Genomic DNA, 21,986 nt, shown 5'->3' with positions numbered 1-21,986 from the left:
TGTGCTATGAGGAAACAAAACTCTTGTTAACAATGTAATACATATTGTTAGCAGCTTGCATAAATAGAGATAGTTTCATTTTCAGTAATGCCAAGCTGTTAAATCTTACTGGAACACAAAGGCAGGTTAACCAGTGGGGTGTATTTTTGTCTTGCTATTCATTCTCTTTCCTAGACCCCATTGTTTCACTTAGATTAGATCAGCTTGATATTTCTGCTCCTTCAATGCTTTCACAAATGACATAGAATCTGTGAAATAAGGAAGGTGTAGTGACTTACGTTTCCCTAAGTCATGCAAAGGGAGAAGGGGGTAAATCTAGTTCAGCATTCTGTCCCTAATAGCAAACAAGACACCTCTGGAAATGCACATATAAAACATGAAGCTGATGATAATCTCCCTGTGCATGTCCCCAGTATCTGTCAATCAGTGGTATATTGCTTCTGCACAAAGTAGGGAATTAATATGGTAAATAGCTCATGATAGACCAGAACAGTTCTGGAAATTTTGGCAAGCAAAGGTTTTGCAAACTGGCACCTGTGGAAAGTCCTCCTTCGACACATCTGCTGGGACCCTCTCCTTTTTAAAATTTGGGCCCCCTAGGAATCCAGGATGGAATGGTGACAGGAAGCGTGTTTGGGAATCCCTGGCCTACACCTTTGTCAATGGACATGTCTGAAGGTAGTGGAAGAAGGTCTACTCTATTTTCAGCCTGATGCCTATTGCTCCACCAATATTCAAGTCTATGGTCCCCATCCCCAGCATCAGCTTAGCAGCAGTCTCTAGTGTTGTCATCAATACTTAAAAAGCATCGCTTTAACTTAGGAGCTAGAAAGGTCAGAGACTTCACGTATTGGGTCTAAGCAGGGCCAGCGCCAGGAATGCCGGCCCTTGGGCACCAGCCTGGCCCAGACCCCAGCACCCGCATGCATGCCCCACCTACTTTTCCCTTGAAGTGAATGCTGGCTGTGCTGTGCGTGCATGCCTGCCATCAACCAAGATGGCGGCAGGGGCATCAGCACCATAGGGAAGCCTCGGTCGCCATCTTGGTTGATGGCAAGCATGCTCCTGCAGTGTGGCTGGCATTTACTTCAAGGGAAAGGTAGGTGGGACGTACAGGTGGGTGTCACAGGCCTGCGCAGTAGTAGGGGTGTGTGCCTGAGAGCTCCCTCTCTGTGACTTGCGGCATGGTTGGGAGCAGACACTGCTGTGGATCGTGGAAGGGAGCACTACCTACCCACCCACCCTAAGGAGGGTCTTTCAGGGGCCCTCGGCCACGGCCTGACCTGGCCACCCTCTGGCGCTGGCCCTGGGTCTAAGGCTCCTCAGCTGTGTCTAGGAACCAATATGAAGGAATCAATGTCTCAGAAGCTGGCACAGGCCTGATGGTTGTGAGAAAGTGCTAATGTCAACAATTTTCAGAGTAAGGGGACCTGAGGATGACCAGAGCTACTGCTATGAAATGAAATTTTGTGAAGGCTTTCCAAATCTAAGTTTTGTCTTAATTGTTTTATATTCTTGAAAAGTCATTTCTAAAAGGTGATAGAAAAGTGTATCCGCCACTATAAATTTGTAATCCTTAAAACATTATTTACAAAAGAAAAGTGCCTCTTGTCTTTTTGATTGTTCTTCAGTACTATGAGAGAAATTCAGGAATGATTACATTTTTAAAATAACACAGTCTAACATAGCCATCAACATACAATCTATTTAAAAACAGCAGCAGAAATGCACATTAAAATGTGCTAAAATAAAAATGTTCTTCATTTGTGTCTAAAAGATGAGGGAACCAGCAATCTCCACCAGCACTACCAGCACAGAAAAAGCTCAGTCTCTTACTCTCACCCATGTTTCGACCCAGGATGAAAACACAGTAAGCAGGATCTCCAGGTAGATCACAAACCTCGAGCAGGATATATGGAACCCCTTAGATAATGAGGTTCAACACTACTTAGGGCTTTAAAAGGCCAAACAAGCACTTTAAATTGATCCTGGAAATAAATAGGTAACCAATGCAGCTGAAGCAAAATCAGAGTTATATGGTTCAACTATTTGGTACTACTAGATAAATGTCTGACCAAAGAATTTTGGACTAGCTGACATTTCTAAGGTTTTTTTTTTTTAAAGGCAGCCCCACATAGAGAGAGTGCATATAGAGAGTGCTGCAACACCAGACTGGACGTAACTAATACAGGAATAACGGATGCTAGGTCTGACTTCTTTAACTGAGGCCATAACCAGATAGTCACAGCGGATAACAGGTACTCCTGGCAATTGCTGTCACTTGGATATCCAGGAAAAGCATTGGATCCAGGAGAACCCCAAAGCTACATACCATATTCAGATTAGATAGTACAACCTCTTCCAGACTGTTAGAATTCCTAACCAACAGCACTTACTTTGGTATGGATTAAGATTTAGTCTGCTTCACCCATTCCCACCCCATCCATGTTGAACTGATACAAGACACTGCTCTATCATTTCCATTGCTTCCCAGGTTTCGATAATGGAGAGAAGAGGCAGAATTGTGTGTCATCTGCATATTGTACTGAGTGGTTGTATGACAGGAAGATACTTTCTGCAACCAATCTCCCTTCTCTTCCCCCCCTGCTGACACTAGACCCCTAAACCCAGTTTCCCTCTCCCATTATAGCCTCATATGACACAGCCCCCACTACTCAGGAGTGCCCTCTGACCTGCTGGATAAGGTTTTCAGGGGGCTAAAGGGGGGGAGAGCCAGTGTGGTCTAGTGGTTGGAGTGTTGGACCTGGGAGACCAGGGTTCGAATCCCCACACAGCCATGAAGCTCACTGGATGACCTTGGGCCAGTCACTGCCTCAGACTCAGAGGAAGGCAATGGTAAACCACCTCTGAATACCGCTTACCATGAAAACCCTATTCATAGGGTCGCCATAAGTCAGAATCGGCTTGAAGGCAGTCCATTTCCATTTTTCAAAGGGAAGGAGAAAGAGAACTCAGTTGTGCAGGCTACCTTTGGCTCGTGCAACCATTGTATATTACCTATTGATAACACCTTAATCAATGGATGACATCTCCCAAATGTTTCATGTAGATCAGGAGGTGGGGAACCTGTGGCCCTCAAGATGTTGGTGGACTCCAACTCCCATCAACTCCAGCCAGCACAGATATTTGTCATGGATGATGGGACTTATAGTCCAATAACATCTGGAGGGCCACCAGTTCCCTATACCTGATGTAGATGTTAAACAAAATGGGGGAAACTTGTGGCATCCAACATCTGAAAGGCCATGGAGGGGAGCTCAACAGCAATCTCCCAGCACCACTTTCTGGCATAACTCTCCAGATATAAATGAAACCACCAAAGAGCAGCATTTTGTAAATCTTATTTGTAAGCCCAGCTGCAAGGACACTATGGCCAATGGTATGAAATGGCATTGTATATGTGGTAAACATATGTGATTTGACTCCTTCACACACAAAAAATAGTTCTTACCTTGCACAATACATTGCTCCTTAGGATCTACTGTCTGCTCAGAACTTAAGATTCTATTAGTTCTAAGGCTGAACATGAAATCGTTGTCAGGAAGTCATTGGATGGCTTTGCCTATTAGGAAAAGATGGAAGAATGGAAAGTGGACAGGAAAGGACAGCCAATCCTATTTCTTAGGAAGAGGGAGTTCCTTCTGTAAGTTATATTCAAAAAAGCAAATGCATTTGCTCAAGTATGGAAAGCATTTTTGTATGTTTTGATTTAAACAAATTGGAGGAAATGTGTATATAAGCATAAAAACAGCTCAAGCTTGTCTCAACATACTGGGTTGTATTCAACACAGCATTAAGTAAATAGTTCCATCAGTGCAAGGATTTCTGCTTGTGCAATGGAACTTTCTGCATCTACTCTCCATGCACCCCCCTTAAACCTATCTTAGGGGTTCCCCCAACCCTCCAGAACAGATTTGGGGAGGATGAGTGCAGGAGAAGGGGAAAGTTCCACTGCACTAGTGGTAATCCTTGGGCTGATGAGAGGCATGAGTAGAATACTGCCCATTGTTTCTGAAGATTTAATACTTGGATGGTTTAAAAAGTGATTAAATTATTCAGCTTTAACTTGAAGTCTGGTCTTAAAAAAACTCTTTTAGCATTCAGTGATGGTTAAAAACATCCTTCTCTGTGAAATTTCATGTTGCTCTATTTCATATAGATCCTATAAAATATATGCATATCTTGCGACCTATTATTTTTTCTTTTCAAGATAGTGGTCAACTTTTAAATTGAGTTTTAAAACCCATTATGAAGGTTTGAACACACAATTTAAAAGTAGACTACTATCTTGAAAAGAAAGAGTGGTAATAGATCACAAGATATGTATTTCCCTTTTCTCTTCTGCCACATTATATTTTCACCTATTTAGGTCACCTGCATCAAGAATAATGTGAAAAAAACAAAAGAAAAGAAAAAATCCAAGAAAGAAGGTATAAAACTATGAGAGCAGTGAAGATTTGTTATTCACAGGTGCAAAAACATAGGAAAGGAAATTAAAATGGTTAAAAACGGAGATGGCTGATATAGAACAAGTTCCTTGAAATGAAGCATTGGCTAGTTATATTATCCTATAATTCTAAAATTACTGATGCAAAAATAGACAGTCTTCCACATGTTATATGTGTGCAGCCCATAGGATGATATAGTGTGCCCTTCCACTGCCATTCACATAATGGATTTCTGTTCACAGAATAACTCGGAGGCAGCCACCACAACTGCTTCAATTGAAAGGTAGAAAACACACAATTTATTCTAATGATATAACCAGACTGCAGCTTTCTGCACTCCTTGTTAGGTGCTATATTACAAAACTAGGAATGTGGGAAGTATCTTGGGAATGACAGGTAACTTTTCACCTGGGGACACCCTAACACTTACAACAATTTTAACTTAAAATCAACCCTGTGCAGAGCTGATGTTCATGCTGGTTTTATATCCATTCCGTGTTAGTAATATAAACCAACTGGCCTGCAACGACCCAAGCAGTGCATGCAGTTCCTGAAGAGCTGCTACGATGTGCCTACTGCTCTCTGCTTTATATGCCAAACCTATTTCCACTGTAATAAGAGGAAAAGTACCTTGCCCTATCTCGGCCAATCCTCTCTAATCTTCTTTCATACTACGGCCTACAGCTTTACTTGCCCATGTGGTCCTTTCCCAATTGTGCTTATCCCTAAAACTGTACTAGCTATGCTATGAACATAAATTTCCTTTGAAACAATACTTCAATATTCAGGATGGGTGATCTGCAAGGCATTTTTCAAGCAGTCTTGTCTCAGAATTTTCATGTTTTATAATGGAGAAAATTAAGGAAACATGATGTTTGCTTCTTCTAAAGTATCAGAAAATATAAGGATCTCAGATCCTGAAATTCTGTATATTATTTGCTTGAGCGTTTCCTTTTACATAGTTCACAAATGCAATGCATTTTGGGTATTAAAATTTTCAGCAATTTTGTTTATTATTTTATTTATTAAATTTATATATCACCCCTCCTCCCAGAAGGAGCCAATTTCAAAAGTATGCCAACAATTTCCATTTAGGTTACTTGCAAATCATTTCAAATTTGTTCAAAATACTCATTGCAGTGTGGTGTGTACTGCAGTTGGTAGACTGTTATGTTTGGAAGTGGACAACCCAGGTTGAAATCACAATTTGCTATGAGGCTCACTTGGGTAGCTATCTTGGCCTAATTTGTCCCATCGGGCTGCTGTGAGACTAAAATGCTACAATGAGCTTCTTGGTGGAACTATGGGATAGAAACAGAAATAATATATCAATAAATGATTTGCCAACAATTTCCCAATTATGTTTGTATCTAAAAATACAACTTCCAACTGTTACAAGGAACGTGCAGGATAACCCATGCTGAATGACAGATGAAGCAAATCTTTTAAACACTGTTTCTAAAACCCATAAAGTTGAGGCTTAGTTTGAACTGGCAGGTGTAATCAGAATTTCACACTGAATTCAGCTGTGGGCTTGCCTAGTTTAAAGCCTTTCCTCAGACTTAGCCATAATAATGACATCATCAGTCCAACACACATTGCAACATCTGCTTTCACACTACTAAGAATGCTGTTGTATTAATCAACAAGACCTATGACCATTATTTTTTTCTTTTCTTTTTTCTTTTTGGTTAAATGTTAAACAGATGTGATGGAACAATTCAGCTCTGTCAAACTCCTTTTATACAATGCCAGCAATGTTGAGATTGAGGCTTTAATGGTGACACATTTGCTTTATATGGAATAGTAACGTTATGTGACCAAGAAAAAGGGGGAAAATCTCTTGCTAGTAGATTCTCTCAATTCACAGTACTCTAACACCTCCTAGCTGTTCCAAACCTTATCCAAAGTCAGAGGCTGTCAGAGATTTGCTTGCAATAAGCAGGTTGCATTTTAAAAAAAAGAAAATCTGGTGGGAAATAAGTCCAATAGTGCTGTTATTCTTAATGCGCTATACCACCATGCCCCCAGAGACTCATGAACTTTATGCCAGGCAAAAAGGCTTAAAAATATCTGTATTAGAGTCTTACTGTCCTTAGAAAGGATAATGCATTGTTTTTTCTTGCTTCTAATTAGTAATTTAAGCATATGTTCAGCATTTAACTCTAAATGTTTGCCTTTTCCCCAAGCTCTGAGACAGCTGTCCGAGATGTGAATGCCAGAAAGCATTTAAATATCAACATCTGTTGAATTATGTTAATGGAATGTAATATAATTGGGCATGAGTTGGAATTGATCAAAAGTATATGAATTAGACAAAGGCAAATCTAAACCAATATTTCATTTCACAAACAAGTCAAAAGGTAACAAAAATCTGTTTGTTACTAAACTAACATGATCAGAGCATGATGTTCAGGATACCCAGGTCCAAAAACAATGTGAATACTGTGAAAAAGCAATTATTAAAAGGAATATTTTTTTCTTGTAGAAATCATATCCTACCACTAGTGTTTTGTTAGCATTGGCCTAGGCCTCCATTTGTTTTTAGAAACAGCTTGTCTTGTAAAATTCTAATTAAAATAGGCTTGATTTTATGCTAAGGAACAACTCAGAACAGTTGTTCTCAGAATAATAAACCATAGTTTATAAGCCATGGCTTAATGTTGTGTGTGAACCCTTCCTAGCAGTTTAACAATTATTTGTTTACTACAACCCCGCCGCCATAGTTTTAACTATGGCTTAGTATTCCAGGTAAACCCAGCGCCATTCCTTAACTATGGTTTGTTTGGCTACCCCACTCCAGGCATAGACCGTCAAGCTACAAAGGCACAAGGCAGGAACAGCTGGAAAGCAAACCAAACTTTGGAGAAAAAAGCCATGGTTTGTTTGTCTGTGGGACAACTTGTGGTTAACCATGACTTGGCATTTATGTACAAACCAGCTCAGTGATGACACAGTGAATTTGCAGAACTGGGGTATACCCCAATGCAGTAGAAAAAACTGTAGTTAAATTCAAATACCCCTGAAACGTCTAAATTCTTATTTGATCTTGCAACATGTTTATAAGGTGGTCTAATACTTCTTTCTGCTTGCAATATCTCCTTGACGGTGAAACAACCTTTGTTGGTGGATTTTTAAAATTAGACTTTGTACATATAAAGTTGATGTTGAATCTGTTTTGATAAAAATATATATTATAGGGATTCAGAAAATTATCTTTATTATTATCTAAAAAGTTATTTTTGTTTAAAAAAACACCACCATACCACATTCCCAACAAGCTATTATTCAACTCAGTATTGTTGGTTTTGCTCTTAAAAACTTAGTGAAAAGAAAAGTCTGCAAAAACGATGCAGTACACTTGTGCAAAAATATCGACTTCGTAGTGACTTCATGAGAAAACAAATGCACTGGGTATGTTGACCAAACATCCAGCATAATTCAATGAAAAAACCTGTGCAGACTTTTCCAGTCTGTGAAATGCTACTGTCTATTTTATTTTTATTTTTCAATTTATATCCTGCCCTTCCCCCCACAAGGAGCCCAGGGTGGCAAACAAAAACACAAAGAGCACTTTAATACTATGATGATTAAAACTGATTAAAACTCCACACATGCTGTGTGGAAGCACTAATTCTCTATGCGTTCCTACATAAACACCTTCTCTTCTCAAGAGTTTTAAGCAACCTAACTTGATAATACAAAATTGCTAAAATAAAAATAATAATTCAGACAGTAAGCCTGCAGTGAAGCAGTTGGACTTATACTGATCAGTGAGTCATATCTGACAGTTTCAAGCAAGAATACCAAGACCATTATCAGGTGATAGGAACTCAAAACATACCAGATTAGATCCAGAGAAGAAGTGCCAGGGGAAGGGAGCTGGTGGCAGGTGACTTTCCAGACTTCTCCTTCCCCCTGGCAACATCCCAAAGAGCCTTCTGTGAGCAGAGCTTCCACTCACAGAAGGTGCCTCTGTGTTATTTTCAGCAATTCCCTTCCCTCTCAGCCCCCCAACACCACAGCCCACCCCATTCAGAAGTGACTCCTTGATTCTCAGAAGAGCCTTCTCGGGGAGCTGCTGTGAAGATAAGAGGGTGGGAAAATCAATTTCTGCCGGGCCCTTCTATCTGCCATAATTTGGACACAAGCCATAGTTTCCTAAGGATTATTGTTCAGTATGGAGGTTCTCATTAGAATCCTGAAATTTTATTGCTTTATTTAAAAAACAAAAAACCAAATTTTAAGCCAGGACTGATCTGCATTCTGCTGCTCCTCACGGTAGTGCTATTCAAGGTTGCAGAATGGAAGATGAAAGGGGCAATACTGTATTCTTGAGGTACCAGCATTATTTAATATTTATTTAATGAAATATTTTTTATCCTGCTCTTCAGTCAAAAAGGCTCCCCAATCAGTTAACAGATCACCTCAAACATCAGTCCCTGCCTTCAGGCTTACAGTCTAAAAAGCCATGACACAAAAGGAACATGACTTGGGAGGGAGGAGGAAATAAGCAAACTCAGGTACAAGTCCTTAGCTACATGTTATTCTCATTACTGGCTGGGCTGGAAAAGTACAAGGAGAGAAGGAGCCAAAAATGGCTGGCCTCTCAGTGGTGCCAGTGAAGTAGCCTTGCATCTCTTCTCTTACCTCCTCTGCTGCCACCTGATGTAATGGTTGTTGCTAGGTGACAGTTGATGGAGGGAGTAGCCCAGCTCCTCAGCAGAGCTGGTGAGAGCCCTACATCCCTTCTCCTCCCCTCCTCTGTTATACCCTGATGTAGTGTCTACTGCCAGGTGGCTGTAGAGCAGGACCCTATTTCCCTCTCTGCACAAGCCCATCCATTGGTTTCCACACATGCTTGCAGGTGACCTTGGTCTATGCTTCTCTCTCAGTCTGCCTGCTTCCTAACTCACCTGTCTACTGTCCTGCATTCCAGTCCCCTTTAGCTGAGCTTCTCAACTCAGAGGACTTGAAACTATTCTACCATTGGGCTGACCCTTCTGTGAGCAAGTAGAACACAGAGCTGTATATTTTAAAACAACAACAAAACAATTAAATTATTATTATTATTTATTAAACTTTTATCCCGCCCTTCCTCCCAGAAGAAGTCCAAGGCAGCAACAAAGGAAAAAAACCCCACTAAAAACATCTCAAAAACAAAATGTATTAAAACATTTTAAAAATAAAACATCTTAAAAACATCTTAAAAAGTAATTCCAACAGAGACTTGGATAAGGTCTCTACTTAAAAGGCTTGTTGTAAGAGGAAGGTCTTCAGTAGACACCAAAAAAGATAACAGAGATAGCTCCTGACTAATACTGTTGTTGTTGTTATGTGCCTTCAAGTCGATCACAACTCATGGTGACCCTATGAATCAGCAACCTCCAATAGCATCTGTCGTGAACCACCCTGTTCACATCTTGTAAATTCAGGTCTGTGGCTTCCTTTATGGAATCAATCCATCTCTTGTTTGGCCTTCCTCTTTTTTTTTACTACCTTCTGTTTTTCCCAGCATTATTGTCTTTTCTAGTAAATCATATCATGATGTGTCCAAAGTATGATAACCTCAGTTTCATCATTTTAGCTTCTGGTGATAGTTCTGGTTTAATTTGTTCTAACACCCAATTATTTGTCTTTTTTGCGGCCCATGGTATCCACAAAACTCTCCTCCAACACTACATTTCAAATGAGTTGATTTTTCTCTTATCTGCTTTTTTCATTGTCCAACTTTCACATCCATACACAGAGATTGGGAATATCATGGTCTGAATGATCCTGACTTTAGTGTTCAGCGATACATCTTTGCATTTGAGGACCTTTCCTAGTTCTCTCATACCTGCCCTCCCCAGTCCTAGCCTTCTTCTAATTTCTTGACTATTGTCTCCATTTTGGTTAATGATTGTACCAATACTGATACTGAGGGGGAGGGAATTCCAAAGGGCATGTGCCATAACACTAAAGGTGTGCTTCCTAAGTAGAGGCAGCCTCAGCATGGATACTGAAATCACCCAGGACTATCATTTTGGGCTCCTCCAACACCACAGCCGATGCAGCCTCCACCAATTCAGTCGGAGAAGCTTCTGGGCAGCAGGGTGGAGAGTATACCAGCAGCAACCCTAATTTACTGTCTCCTTGGCCTGACACCAGGTGCAGGCTCTCACAGTCAACTCCAAGACAGAGTGGTTGCCTGGTGGCAGAGATGGAAGTTCTATGGACCACTGCTCCCCCTGCAGCCTGTGCTGGTGTTGCACCAAGTATCCAGATGGGCAAAGCTGGGTCAGATCAACTCCTCCCAGCTCACCCACCCAAGTCTCAGTAACACACACCAGATTGGCACCCTCATCCATGATCAAGTCATGAATGAATGTGGTTTTATTGTATACCAATCTAGCATTAAATAACAGCATGTACAGGCCTGTGGGCACAGTAGAGAAGCAACTGGGTACTTGTCCATTGGAGGACAGGGAGTGAGGGACAAGATGTAGATAGCCTTGCCCTTGTTTTCCATGGTAGCCCATCACCTCCCCATGGCTATACTTCCCTCTACCCATGATCACTGAAGTTGGGTGGCAATACCTAGGTCCCTCCTTCCCAAGACTCCTCCTAAACACATGATATAAGCAACAGCAGCCCACCAAGAAAACCTAGCAGAACCAATTATCCCAGTATGCCTCTGAGAGAACTGGGAACAGGATTACTAGGACTACACTAATAATAAATTAATAATAAATTTTATTTGTTAGTCGCCTATCTGTCCGAATCAACGGACACTCTAGGCGACTTACAACCACATAATAAAATACAACACAATCAAAAGACACAAAGGTAATCTAAAACATCAATTAATACAATATTAAAACTCATCCACCCCGAGGATTCTGTAGGCCTGCCTGAATAGCCAGGTCTTTAAGGCTCAGCGAAAGCCCATCAGGGAGGAGGCATGTCGGAGATCGAAGGGAAGAGAATTCCAGAGAGTGGGGGCCACAACCGAGAATGCCCTCTCTCTGGTCCGCACCTTTCACACAGGGCACATCTACTCCCCCCCCGCTATCTCACATCTAGGGAGGACCAGCCTTCTGCTAGTTGTACTCTCATTCTGAAGGCATCTGTCAACTTTCTATCATACAGTTCACTGCATAGCCTCTCACCCTGAGGAGGAACCACACATGAAAGGGGTAGTACCCTCACTATTGGGGCTCCCTAAGGGAATCCCCAAGGGAAATTCCCATTGGTGTCACCCCTTTGGTGACATCCCCGCCACCCAAGGGCTACCAGATTTTTATGCCCCCTGACCTAGCCAGGAGCTGATACAAGTGACTGCAAGACTGAGTGCAGTGTTTCTTTGGATTCAGGGTCAGGCAGGGGGTCCCAGTTTTTATAGCACATCGCTTCATACTGCCGATAAGGTATGGTGCTTCCTTTGTATACAATCAGCATTCACCTTTTTGATGCTGTCATTATCTTCCGCAAAAGCTACATTATGAAATTACTGTTCTGGTAATTAACCAGTGAGTATAATGTATAGATTTCCTAACCCAATCTATTAACAGCTGTTCAAAAAATGTAGTACTTAATGGTTTCATTTATTTTTGGCAAACCTGCAACACAACGAAGAATTTTCTACCTACTGCAAATTAGAACTCCTTCCTAAACAACAGATGACGTGGTGGGAAAAAGGGAGCAGGCATAACACTCACACATCTTTGCCTCATGGAAGATCAAATAAAGAGCAGCTCTAATTCTATTTGTCACATCTGTGTAGCAAAATATAGCCATCTTTATCATCAGAAGAAAATGAACAAGCTCTGTTCAGATAGAAAGAGATTTCCCACCAACCTAGCTGTTTTTTTGTGTTTTAAAAGTTTCTATATTTGTTTTTAATGTTTTTAATTGCTGTAAACTGCCCGGAGAGCTTCGGCTATGGGGCAGTATATAAATGTAATAAATAAATAAATGGCTATAGGCATAATAAAAGTTTTTGTTCTCTGCTCTCCTACTGGTGTACCTCCACCCACCCACCCCGTCCACCAATTTTAAATAATCTGCAGTTGTAAGTTACTGTTAATATAAAAACTAAAGATAATTACATAAATATACACGTATAATTTAGTCCAGATATCACCACAATAGTCCTGAGACCAACTAAGCTAGCTGGCTGTCTTAAAAGAAAATGAGAAGGTTTAAAATGTATTTAAACAAATCCCTGGAATATATTCCAATTTAAATTAATCCTTCATTTCTTTCCAAAACTAACTGAACCTACCCCTTGGAACAGTTTACAGATTCTACAGAGACCAATTTTTTTAAAAAAAACAACCCAACTGTATTATTTTGGTAATAGATGCATCAGCCAGAAGATCCACGTCTTAATTTTTCTGTCACTCTCTCAAGCCAGTCTATTCACCTGCAACTCTCATTTCTAATATTGTGAAAAAGACAACAAAAGGGGGCGCTTGAGTTGCTTGTGGAAAAAAAGATAAGCACACGAATTGCTTTTTAATTTGGGAGATGTCAAGTGTTCATTTTAAACCTGGTTGTTTAATGCTCAGTTATTTAAACCTGGTTAATGTTTACTGATTACAGGACAGCTACCCCCAGTGGGAAAATTATATATCCACATCACAATAAATAGAACATATGCAGTGTAGCATATATATCCACATATACACTCTTTCAGTCATGAGATTTGTAATATAGCTAAGTTTGATATCTGTGCCCAATTGAATAACACTTTTCAGATCTCTGTTAAGAACGTCAGTGGCAGAGAGAGCAGCACTGACCATTTACTTTGTAAAATGAGTACTAAGTTGCCAAACAGTCAGGCAAAGAAACTCTTTCTACATCTGTATCAGCAGTTCAGTTGGTGGCTAAAAATATTGGCTTGGGATCTCACTTAAACTATAAACTGCATTGCACGTTTGCCATCCTGGGCTCCTTCGGGGAAGAAAGGTGGGACACAAATTTAATAAATAAATAAATAAAATTTAGCTCACCTGCTTGCTGTTTTCACTGAACTATTTTTCTTGTGTCCTCTCTCTGATCGGTTGTCCCGCAGGAGTTGAAGCTACACAGAAAATTCAGAAGGCATATAAAAACTAAGCCAATGTTTGCATTTTTATGAATAAGTACTCCTAAGCTTTATCATGGTTTTCTACTATGTTACTTCAACAAAGGGCCCAACAATCTTGATGCAATTTATCCACAGTACATCTGATGAAATGGCAATACTGTATTACCTCAATTGTAATTCAGATCCTCTCTCATTTTTCTATGACTGTATGGCTTCTTCTACGCAGAGTTTTATATTATTGTAAAGTTTCATGCACTTCAAGATGCCTAATTAGTAATCCAGAGTATTCTGTGCTATCACAAGCTGTCTAGTTTTAAGACATATAGCAAAAATATTGTAACTTCACTTTGTACTTACATGAACTGGTTTTAAAAGGTTCAAATTTCACCTAATCTCTGAAACTACTATTTTATAACGGTGTAAAAAACAACCTACTTAACAGAGCTGTTGTAAGAATGAATAAAAATTATAGATGCTAAAATTGTTAATTATTAACAAAAGATAAAAGTAGCATCTCAGAATGATTGTTGTCACACCAGTCAAACTGCTTTACCATATTTTTGGCTTGTAAATTATAATGAAGCACATTGTTCAGCAAGATTTTAGTAATTGAATTTTATAGGGTTTAAAGGTTTCATATGAGGAAAACAAAAATCATTCTCCAACCCCCTTTCAGATATTAATTTGAAAAGGAGATTTAAAAATTAGCATGAATGTCATTACTAATTCACAGAATAATCCTATTTTTTGGGGGTGGGGGAGGGAATTCCATGGCATATTTACTGTCAAAACCAAAACTCTGCTGATTCGAAGTGACCACAGTGGGAGGGGAGAGGACAGCATTTACCTACTCTCCTGGAGTGCTTCCCCCCCCCCGCCACCGCATTCCAGTGGGAAGGAATTAATATATTAGCTCCAGGGCTGGCTTTGTTGAGGGCCATTTTAGGTGGCGTGTTTGAGGAATGAAGGGGCTTATAATCTTATGGATCTCCAACATTTCCCCAATATGCAGTATGCAACAGCCTTTAGCTGCTCTTTCCAAGATCTTAGGATTGCTCCCTCAACATTCAAACAAAACAATTTTCTGCACCACTAAAAATACTTTTAAGGTTAAGCCACATCATTAGTTATTATTAAAAATCTGTGTTTAGAAGACTGACACTTGTAAATAATGAGCATAACAAAAATAGCTATATATACTTGCTATCATGAAAACAAATCTCAAAAGGGCACTTAAGATTATTGCTTTAATGGAAATAAAGTTGAATAAAATTCAATAACCCAATGAGACAGGAAAATTGTTGTACCTGTACTTGAGAGGTCTTTATTGATGGGGTTTTTTTGTAAACAAATGATTGGAGGCCCTGGGGATTTCAGATTGCTACTTCAGTCACAAGAAAACAATGCCAGACTCTAAAACCTCTAATGAGCTTGAAACCGAAATTTAATACTTGAGGACTATCCAACTTTAGTATCAACATGGATTCCTAAGAACGTGAATGCAGCCCACCTGCAGGTCCATCTCTAGATCAAATGGAGCCCCAGGGAAAGAGCATCTTCAGTGCCACCCTGGGCTCCTTCTAGGAGGAAGGGCAGGATATAAATTTAATAATAAATAAATAAATTTGTTCAACTTTTGAATCCCTTATTTTCTATTATATTTGCAGCCGATTTCATGACTTTGATGCACAATTTACATGCATGATAAATTTTCCAGCAAATACAAAAGCCTTAACGTTAATGTAACACTGGCCACACAGGTCAGTGTTGGCATCTTTAGAAGTGAACTGTTTGTCCTGTTTCATTGTGGAGTAAATAAGTCAAGCAGATGGAAGCCTGGTGACCAAGACAGTGCTGCCCCTAAGTACAGCTGTGGGAACTTAACAGTGAGAAATGCACATTATCATTCATTTTAAAATGTTTGCCAGAGATGTTGTTATATGACAGAGATTTCTTTATCAATTATCCTGGAGTTCTAGTTCATTAAACTATAAACAATATATATTAGCAAGCTTTGTAATGTACCACTTATCTGCTTACAGGGGGCAAGCAACAGTCATAACATGGTGCAGCATGAGGCTGAACAGGTCCAGGTCTGGTCAGTGTCTGGATGGGAGACCACCTGGCAACCCTATATATGCAATTTGAGTTCCATGGAGGAAAAGCAGAATATAAATGTAATTACCCCTCTGAGCACCCCAAGTGGCACTCTAAACCTCCTTGATGTGGCATTGTGTTTTGTTCGACAATGGTAAGTAAGGAGCACAAGACAGTGAATTCCTCCTTCTTCTAATGTCAAAAGGTAGTATCATATGGTCCACTGGCATTAGGAAAAATCCCTTTGTCCTCAAATTCCCTCCCCCCACCCGTTTTACCTATCTGTACTGTTTTAATAGTTTCATTTGTTATCAATTTTTGTTATAGACCTCAAAAATCTTTATAGTGATTTGGTAATACAAGTATTTGCCATGCATCCAAGATAATGGAAATACTTTTAAATGAAAGAAAATATTCTCAAGGCCTCTTTTACACCATCTATTTAAATATCTGTATTTTCATGATCAAATCTTCCAGTTCCATAAGACTCCGCTTTTCTCAAAAGATTGATAATAATTCAGAGAGTCAATTTAACAAAATAAGGACTACAGTAGGGCCCTGCTTATATGGTGGGTTAGGGACCAGGCCCCTGCCGTAAAGCTGAACCCATTCACTTTAATGGGTCACATTGTGCGAAAATGCCGCCAAAATGCCGCAAAATGGCAAAATTGGCTTTAAAACGGGGAATTTGAAAGCTGCCGCATCAGCAGAATGCTGGAAAGCATTCATTAATGACCTAGAATTAGGAGTGAGCAGTGAAGTGGCCAAGTTTGCTGACGACACTAAATTGTTCAGGGTTGTTAAAACAAAAAGGGATTGCGAAGAGCTCCAAAAAGAGCTCTCCAAACTGAGTGAATGGGCGGAAAAATGGCAAATGCAATTCAATATAAACAAGTGTAAAATTATGCATATTGGAGCAAAAAATCTTAATTTCACATATACGCTCATGGGATCTGAACTGGCGGTGACCGACCAGGAGAGAGACCTTGGGGTTGTAGTGGACAGCACGATGAAAATGTCGACCCAGTGTGCGGCAGCTGTGAAAAAGGCAAATTCCATGCTAGCGATAATTAGGAAAGGTATTGAAAATAAAACAGCCGATATCATAATGCTGTTGTATAAATCTATGGTGCGGCCGCATTTGGAATACTGTGTACAGTTCTGGTCGCCTCATCTCAAAAAGGATATTCTAGAGTTGGAAAAGGTTCAGAAGAGGGCAACCAGAATGATCAAGGGGATGGAGCGACTCCCTTACGAGGAAAGGTTGCCGCATTTGGGGCTTTTTAGTTTAGAGAAAAGGCGGGTCAGAGGAGACATGATAGAAGTGTATAAAATTATGCATGGCATTGAGAAAGTGGATAGAGAAAAGTTCTTCTCCCTCTCTCATAATACTAGAACTCGTGGACATTCAAAGAAGCTGAATGTTGGAAGATTCAGGACAGACAAAAGGAAGTACTTCTTTACTCAGCGCATAGTTAAACTATGGAACTTGCTCCCACAAGATGCAGTAATGGCCACCAGCTTGGATGGGTTTAAAAGAAGATTAGACAAATTCATGGAGGACAGGGCTATCAATGGCTACTAGCCATGATGGCTGTGCTGTGCCACCCTAGTCAGAGGCAGCATGCTTCTGAAAACCAGTTGCCGGAAGCCTCAGGAGGGGAGAGTGTTCTTGCACTCGGGTCCTGCTTGTGGGCTTTCCCCAGGCACCTGGTTGGCCACTGTGAGAACAGGATGCTGGACTAGATGGACCACTGGCCTGATCCAGCAGGCTCTTCTTATGTTCTTATGTTCTTATGTTAAAGCGGGGCCCTACTGTATTTGAAATGCTCTCAGCCCAATCCCAAAGACTTTGTTAAGCACACATGGGAGATCTGATGTGAATTTTAAATTGTTGTGAACTGCCCTGGAACCTTCTGGTGGAGGGAGGGTGGAAAATTTAATAATATTAATATTAATAATAATACACATCCTCCTGGACACGACTCTCCTAATTTACTGCAAAATCCTTGGAAGTGAATGGAGATGCTGATCATTACTGGACATGCTGCCATGCCCAAAAGGCTTTTGTGGTGAATTATTTTCAGATGTTTTCAGTAAAAGTGAGATATTTTGCTCCTTATTTCAGAAACTGGTTCTCCTGTTGTTCCAGACAAGTGACAGTTAAAATCCTTCAAGTATATGAAATAAATTGTTCTTGATCAAAGTGGTTCTTACCTGGCTATGTTCCTTTCTAGCCCCAGGGCTAAACCAATGGCTAAGTAAGAAAAAGAGAAAAAAGTTTAGTAACATAGCTAACTGAAGCACGAGCTGTCATATGACCAGCCTGTGCGTGCTCTCGGGTATTTTATTGTCCACCAGAAAAATGTAGCCTTTGGCTATGATTTATTTAAATAGGATATTTTACAGAACTCACAAGGTCTGGAGCAGTTTTCACAGGAATATAAGATCGTTTCTCCTTCTGTGCATGTATCCTGCTTAGGCAAGTGAATATTTACTAAATCATATTTAAAGAGCTTCATGCCACAGATCCTGCAATTCTTTATATGTGACATCATATTAATAATGTTTTTGCTGTGTGAGTGCTAACAAAATCTAACATTCTAATTGCTGTCTGACAAACACTTTAAAAAGTGTTGATAGCAAATAGGACATGTTTATTAATTTTAAGACTTTGGGTTTAAGGCCTACAGTCTGCTGCACAAACATATACTGTGTGCAACAGATGATTTACCATGCAATCCTATGCATGTTTACTCAGTACTAAGACCTACTGTGTTAAGAACACAGGAGGCTGCATTATACCAAGTCAAACTATTAGTACATCTAGCTTAGTAGTGCCTACACTGACTGGCTGAGGCTTAACATGGTGTCTGACAGGGATCTTTCCCAGCCCTACCGGAAGACACCAAGAACAGAACCTGGGATCTTTTTCGTGCAAAATAGATGTTCTACCACTGAACAAAGCATGTAGGCTAGCCTTTCCCAACCAGTGTGCCTCCAGATGTTGTTGGACCACAACTCCCATCAGCCTCAGCCAGCATTGCCAATGGTCAGGAAAGATGGGAGTTGTGGTCCAACAACATCTGGAGGCACACTGGTTGGGAAAGGCTGATGTAGGCAGTATCATTCGCTTGAATAGTGAACTCAGGTGGCTGAGTGCCTGTTTGGAAGTGACAGGCACTCAACCACATGAAATGCTAGGTGAATTCTTTCCCAGAATGCTGGCAAATGAACCTGGGGCCTTTTGCATGCAAAGCATGTCTCTACTATTGAGCTATAGTTCTTCCCCAGTGTGCATAAGATTGCAGCATTAGAATCTCTAAAATGCAACCCAGTGTGAAAATATATACTTTTTTCCTTTGAGTAAGTGCAAGTAACTGATGTAACAGCACTGCAGTTCACAAAGTCTCTGAATATTTTTTCTTCTTAGTTCCTTTGTCAATTTGAACTGTACACCAGCCTTGGGATTACACTGCTATAGCAGGACTCAATCACTAACTTTAATGTAAGTGGAGATATCAGCAAGCAACAAAGACAACTGCAGTGTTAATATCATAGCAACAATATCTTGTGAATGGTCAGTGTGACAATTTTACATAATTCAAACTTTTAATGGAGTCATCACAGTCCATACTTTATATTCACTAATAGGCAAAAAAACCCCTTGCTGTTTAAGAATGTACCTACAGCCCACAGATATTTCTATCAAACTTTAAAAAGCAGGGAAATTAGGCAGCTATAGTGAATGCACCAGGGCAGCAGGAGACCTGACCTCCTCTCTGAGATATTGGACTGCCCTACAAATTTGTCAAAATGCAAACACAAGTTGGGTTGGTCTTTCCCAGTCCAATCCACTTGCTGTGTAGCTTGGAAGAATTTGGTAACATGTGCCTCTGAGCATATGGTGAATGGTGGCAACACCTGCAATCAGCCCAAATAACAGAAACAAGCCATAAGTCGGAATCGACTTGAAGGCAGTCCATTTCCATTTCCATTTCAGGTAAATCCTGCCCATGGCAGCCTACAGTAATAAAGTATAACTATACTGGGGGGAAAAACAATGTTACAGAAAACACATAAAACAGATTCAATACTCCCACAAACATAATATTCCAGTCTCTATCCAGGACAAAATTACTCCGTGAAGGCCAATCGAAGCAAGTAGGTCTTCTGAAAACCCTGGAGTTTATCTGTCTGTTGCAGCTCTACTGGAAAAAAGCTATGGAAAGATAGAAGCGAGATTCCTTGCTTCTTTTTCTTCTTGTCAACTTCTGGTTTTATGATGGAGAATGGAAAAGATGGTATGCACACGAAGTAACAGCACAGCAAGAACTGGGGGCGGGTGGTGGGGAAGAGAGGAATCCACAAACATCTTTCCAGACAACAGTCATGGGAACTGCACATGCTCTAAAAACATGCTCAGAATTCTAAACGATCTTGATAGACTGGACAATTAGGGTAAAATTCAAGATGTAATTAAAACAGGGACAAATTTAAAGTAAGCAGTAGAAATAACGATAACCCTGACATGGATACTTACTCATGGTGATGAGACTCTTGGGACAAATGTGCAGCTTTCTTGTTACCGCATGAGCCTGGAGCAGCAATCTAAAAGAGGCATAAATAAGTTTTATAAGTTGTGTAGAGGCTTTTAAGTATACATAGTACTTGCTGCATGCATGCATGCAAATACAAAAAGGTCAAACACTGAAACCATTAATAGGATGCATACAATGAACGTATTTACCAGCTGTTTCCTTTTTTTATAAATGCAAAATTGAATAAAGTTTACATTTTAATGCAAATTGTGAGGGTTTTGTAGGGAAGGATCCTAACGACGTGTTGGAAAGGCCTCAGAGCCTCAAAATGCACTATTAAATCAGAGAAAACCTTAGTATGTGTTCTTGCATCTTTATTCTGAGTTTAGGCACCCACTTCATAATAAGGACCATATGTACAGTACAGCAATATTTATAAACGAAACACTCAACTTTATGAGTCTGAGGTTACCTTATGTCTCTGCTATACACTCCTCCAATTCCTACCCCTACCTCCTGTATAACTGGCTCGCCACTGGGTTTGTGGAGCCAGGATATTCCTTGTTCCCCCACAATGCCATGCCCTCTTTAGTGCCCAATGTCTCATTTAGCGAAGAGTAGTTTACTTCTAGTTGAGCCAACTGCAGAGAGATCACTCAGGTGTTGTACACAAACCATATTTAAGCTATATTGCATACTAAGCAGACTCTGGCCAGTTAGGAATCCTAAAGAGTTGTTACTATGCTTGCTTGGGACACATTTCTCAAAATACATCTGAAGATTCATTCTCCGTAATCAGAGAATGAGCCTTTTTGTAATATGAATAACTGGGGAGAAATGAGCTCAAATGTTGTGAAAGGGGAACTGTTTCCCACATTCTTTTCTGATTCTTCTCCGGAGGATAGGCCACTGAATACCCAACAGAGCTGGCCTAGAACTAGCGTGTTTTAACTAAAAGCGTAAGTAACAGGGTTAGTTTAGTCAGGAGGTGGAGTGTGGGAAGTCCACATTTAAAATATTTTAAACCCTTTTATGGCTATGTTCTCACAAAGAAATGTATATAAAAAGCAGCAACCAAGATACAACAGTTGCCACATCAGAAAGTGTGCACATCTACTTTAAACTTACTGCTCTGAAATACACAGCTATTTACAGTGAAAAGAAAGTTTTTCAAGGTCTGTCTAAATGCCTGTAATGAAAAAGCAATGTGCAAGTGACTCAAAGAGTTCCACAGTTCTACTGAGAAGGCCTTGTCTCTTCAGGAAATGTCTGTGCTCCTCAGAAAGGGCAGGGACTCAACAATCCTGCTCTCTGTAAGAGCTCTGCAATATGGGTTGACTGAAAGGAGATGGCTTTCCCACCTCCTGTCCAGCCTGTTATTTAGGACTGTGAAGCCCAGTATAAGCCTGTCCCATCCCAAAGAGGCAAATTCAAGCCATAAGGTGATTCAGTAAATCCGCAGGGATCTCCATGCAGAGTTTGGGGCATAAGCAGAGCACACCGTGAGAGGAGTTCCCCTCAGCTTCCCCTGCATAAACAGGTAGCATCTTCTGGAGTCCACAAGGATGTCTTCAACTACAAACTGGATTTTGTTCACTAAAATAACTGCCACCCTCCTAGACTTGCATGATCTTGCTGCCCTATAAAAACCAGAAATTTAAAAAAGAGTATCCACGCTCCTTTTATGATAGGTTTCTTGCAATAAAATCATTCCTGGCCTAAGCTGTTTTAAAGTGGACTCAACCCTCGCCCTTTTAGCTACAGTCCCTAAACCATGGAAGTTAAAATAAACAATGTTTAAGGTTT

At 40.3% G+C, this 21,986-nt stretch overlaps 1 protein-coding gene across 2 annotated transcripts in view; it reads right to left on the bottom strand.

Annotated features, from left to right (window-relative positions):
• Window positions 1-21,986, bottom strand: part of GPATCH2 (G-patch domain containing 2) — a 169,450-nt gene that overhangs the window by 30,733 nt on the left and 116,731 nt on the right. Inside the window, exons 6-9 of one of the 2 annotated variants that reach the window (XM_061625183.1) lie at window positions 20,183-20,250; window positions 17,857-17,896; window positions 13,466-13,536; window positions 3,542-3,583 (exon numbers count right to left, since the gene is read on the bottom strand). In XM_061625183.1, coding sequence (XP_061481167.1) covers window positions 3,559-3,583; window positions 13,466-13,536; window positions 17,857-17,896; window positions 20,183-20,250 — 204 coding nt within the window. In that variant the 3' untranslated portion in view covers window positions 3,542-3,558. Of the gene's footprint in view, window positions 1-3,541; window positions 3,584-13,465; window positions 13,537-17,856; window positions 17,897-20,182; window positions 20,251-21,986 lie in introns of those variants that run through there. The other variant, XM_061625187.1, reaches the window with a different exon arrangement.

This window comes from Rhineura floridana, chromosome 4, assembly GCF_030035675.1.
Source record: "Rhineura floridana isolate rRhiFlo1 chromosome 4, rRhiFlo1.hap2, whole genome shotgun sequence".
Lineage (NCBI taxonomy): Eukaryota > Metazoa > Chordata > Lepidosauria > Squamata > Rhineuridae > Rhineura > Rhineura floridana.
The sequence above is the reverse complement of the archived record's forward strand: the minus strand, read 5'-3'. Positions and strand labels throughout refer to the sequence as shown.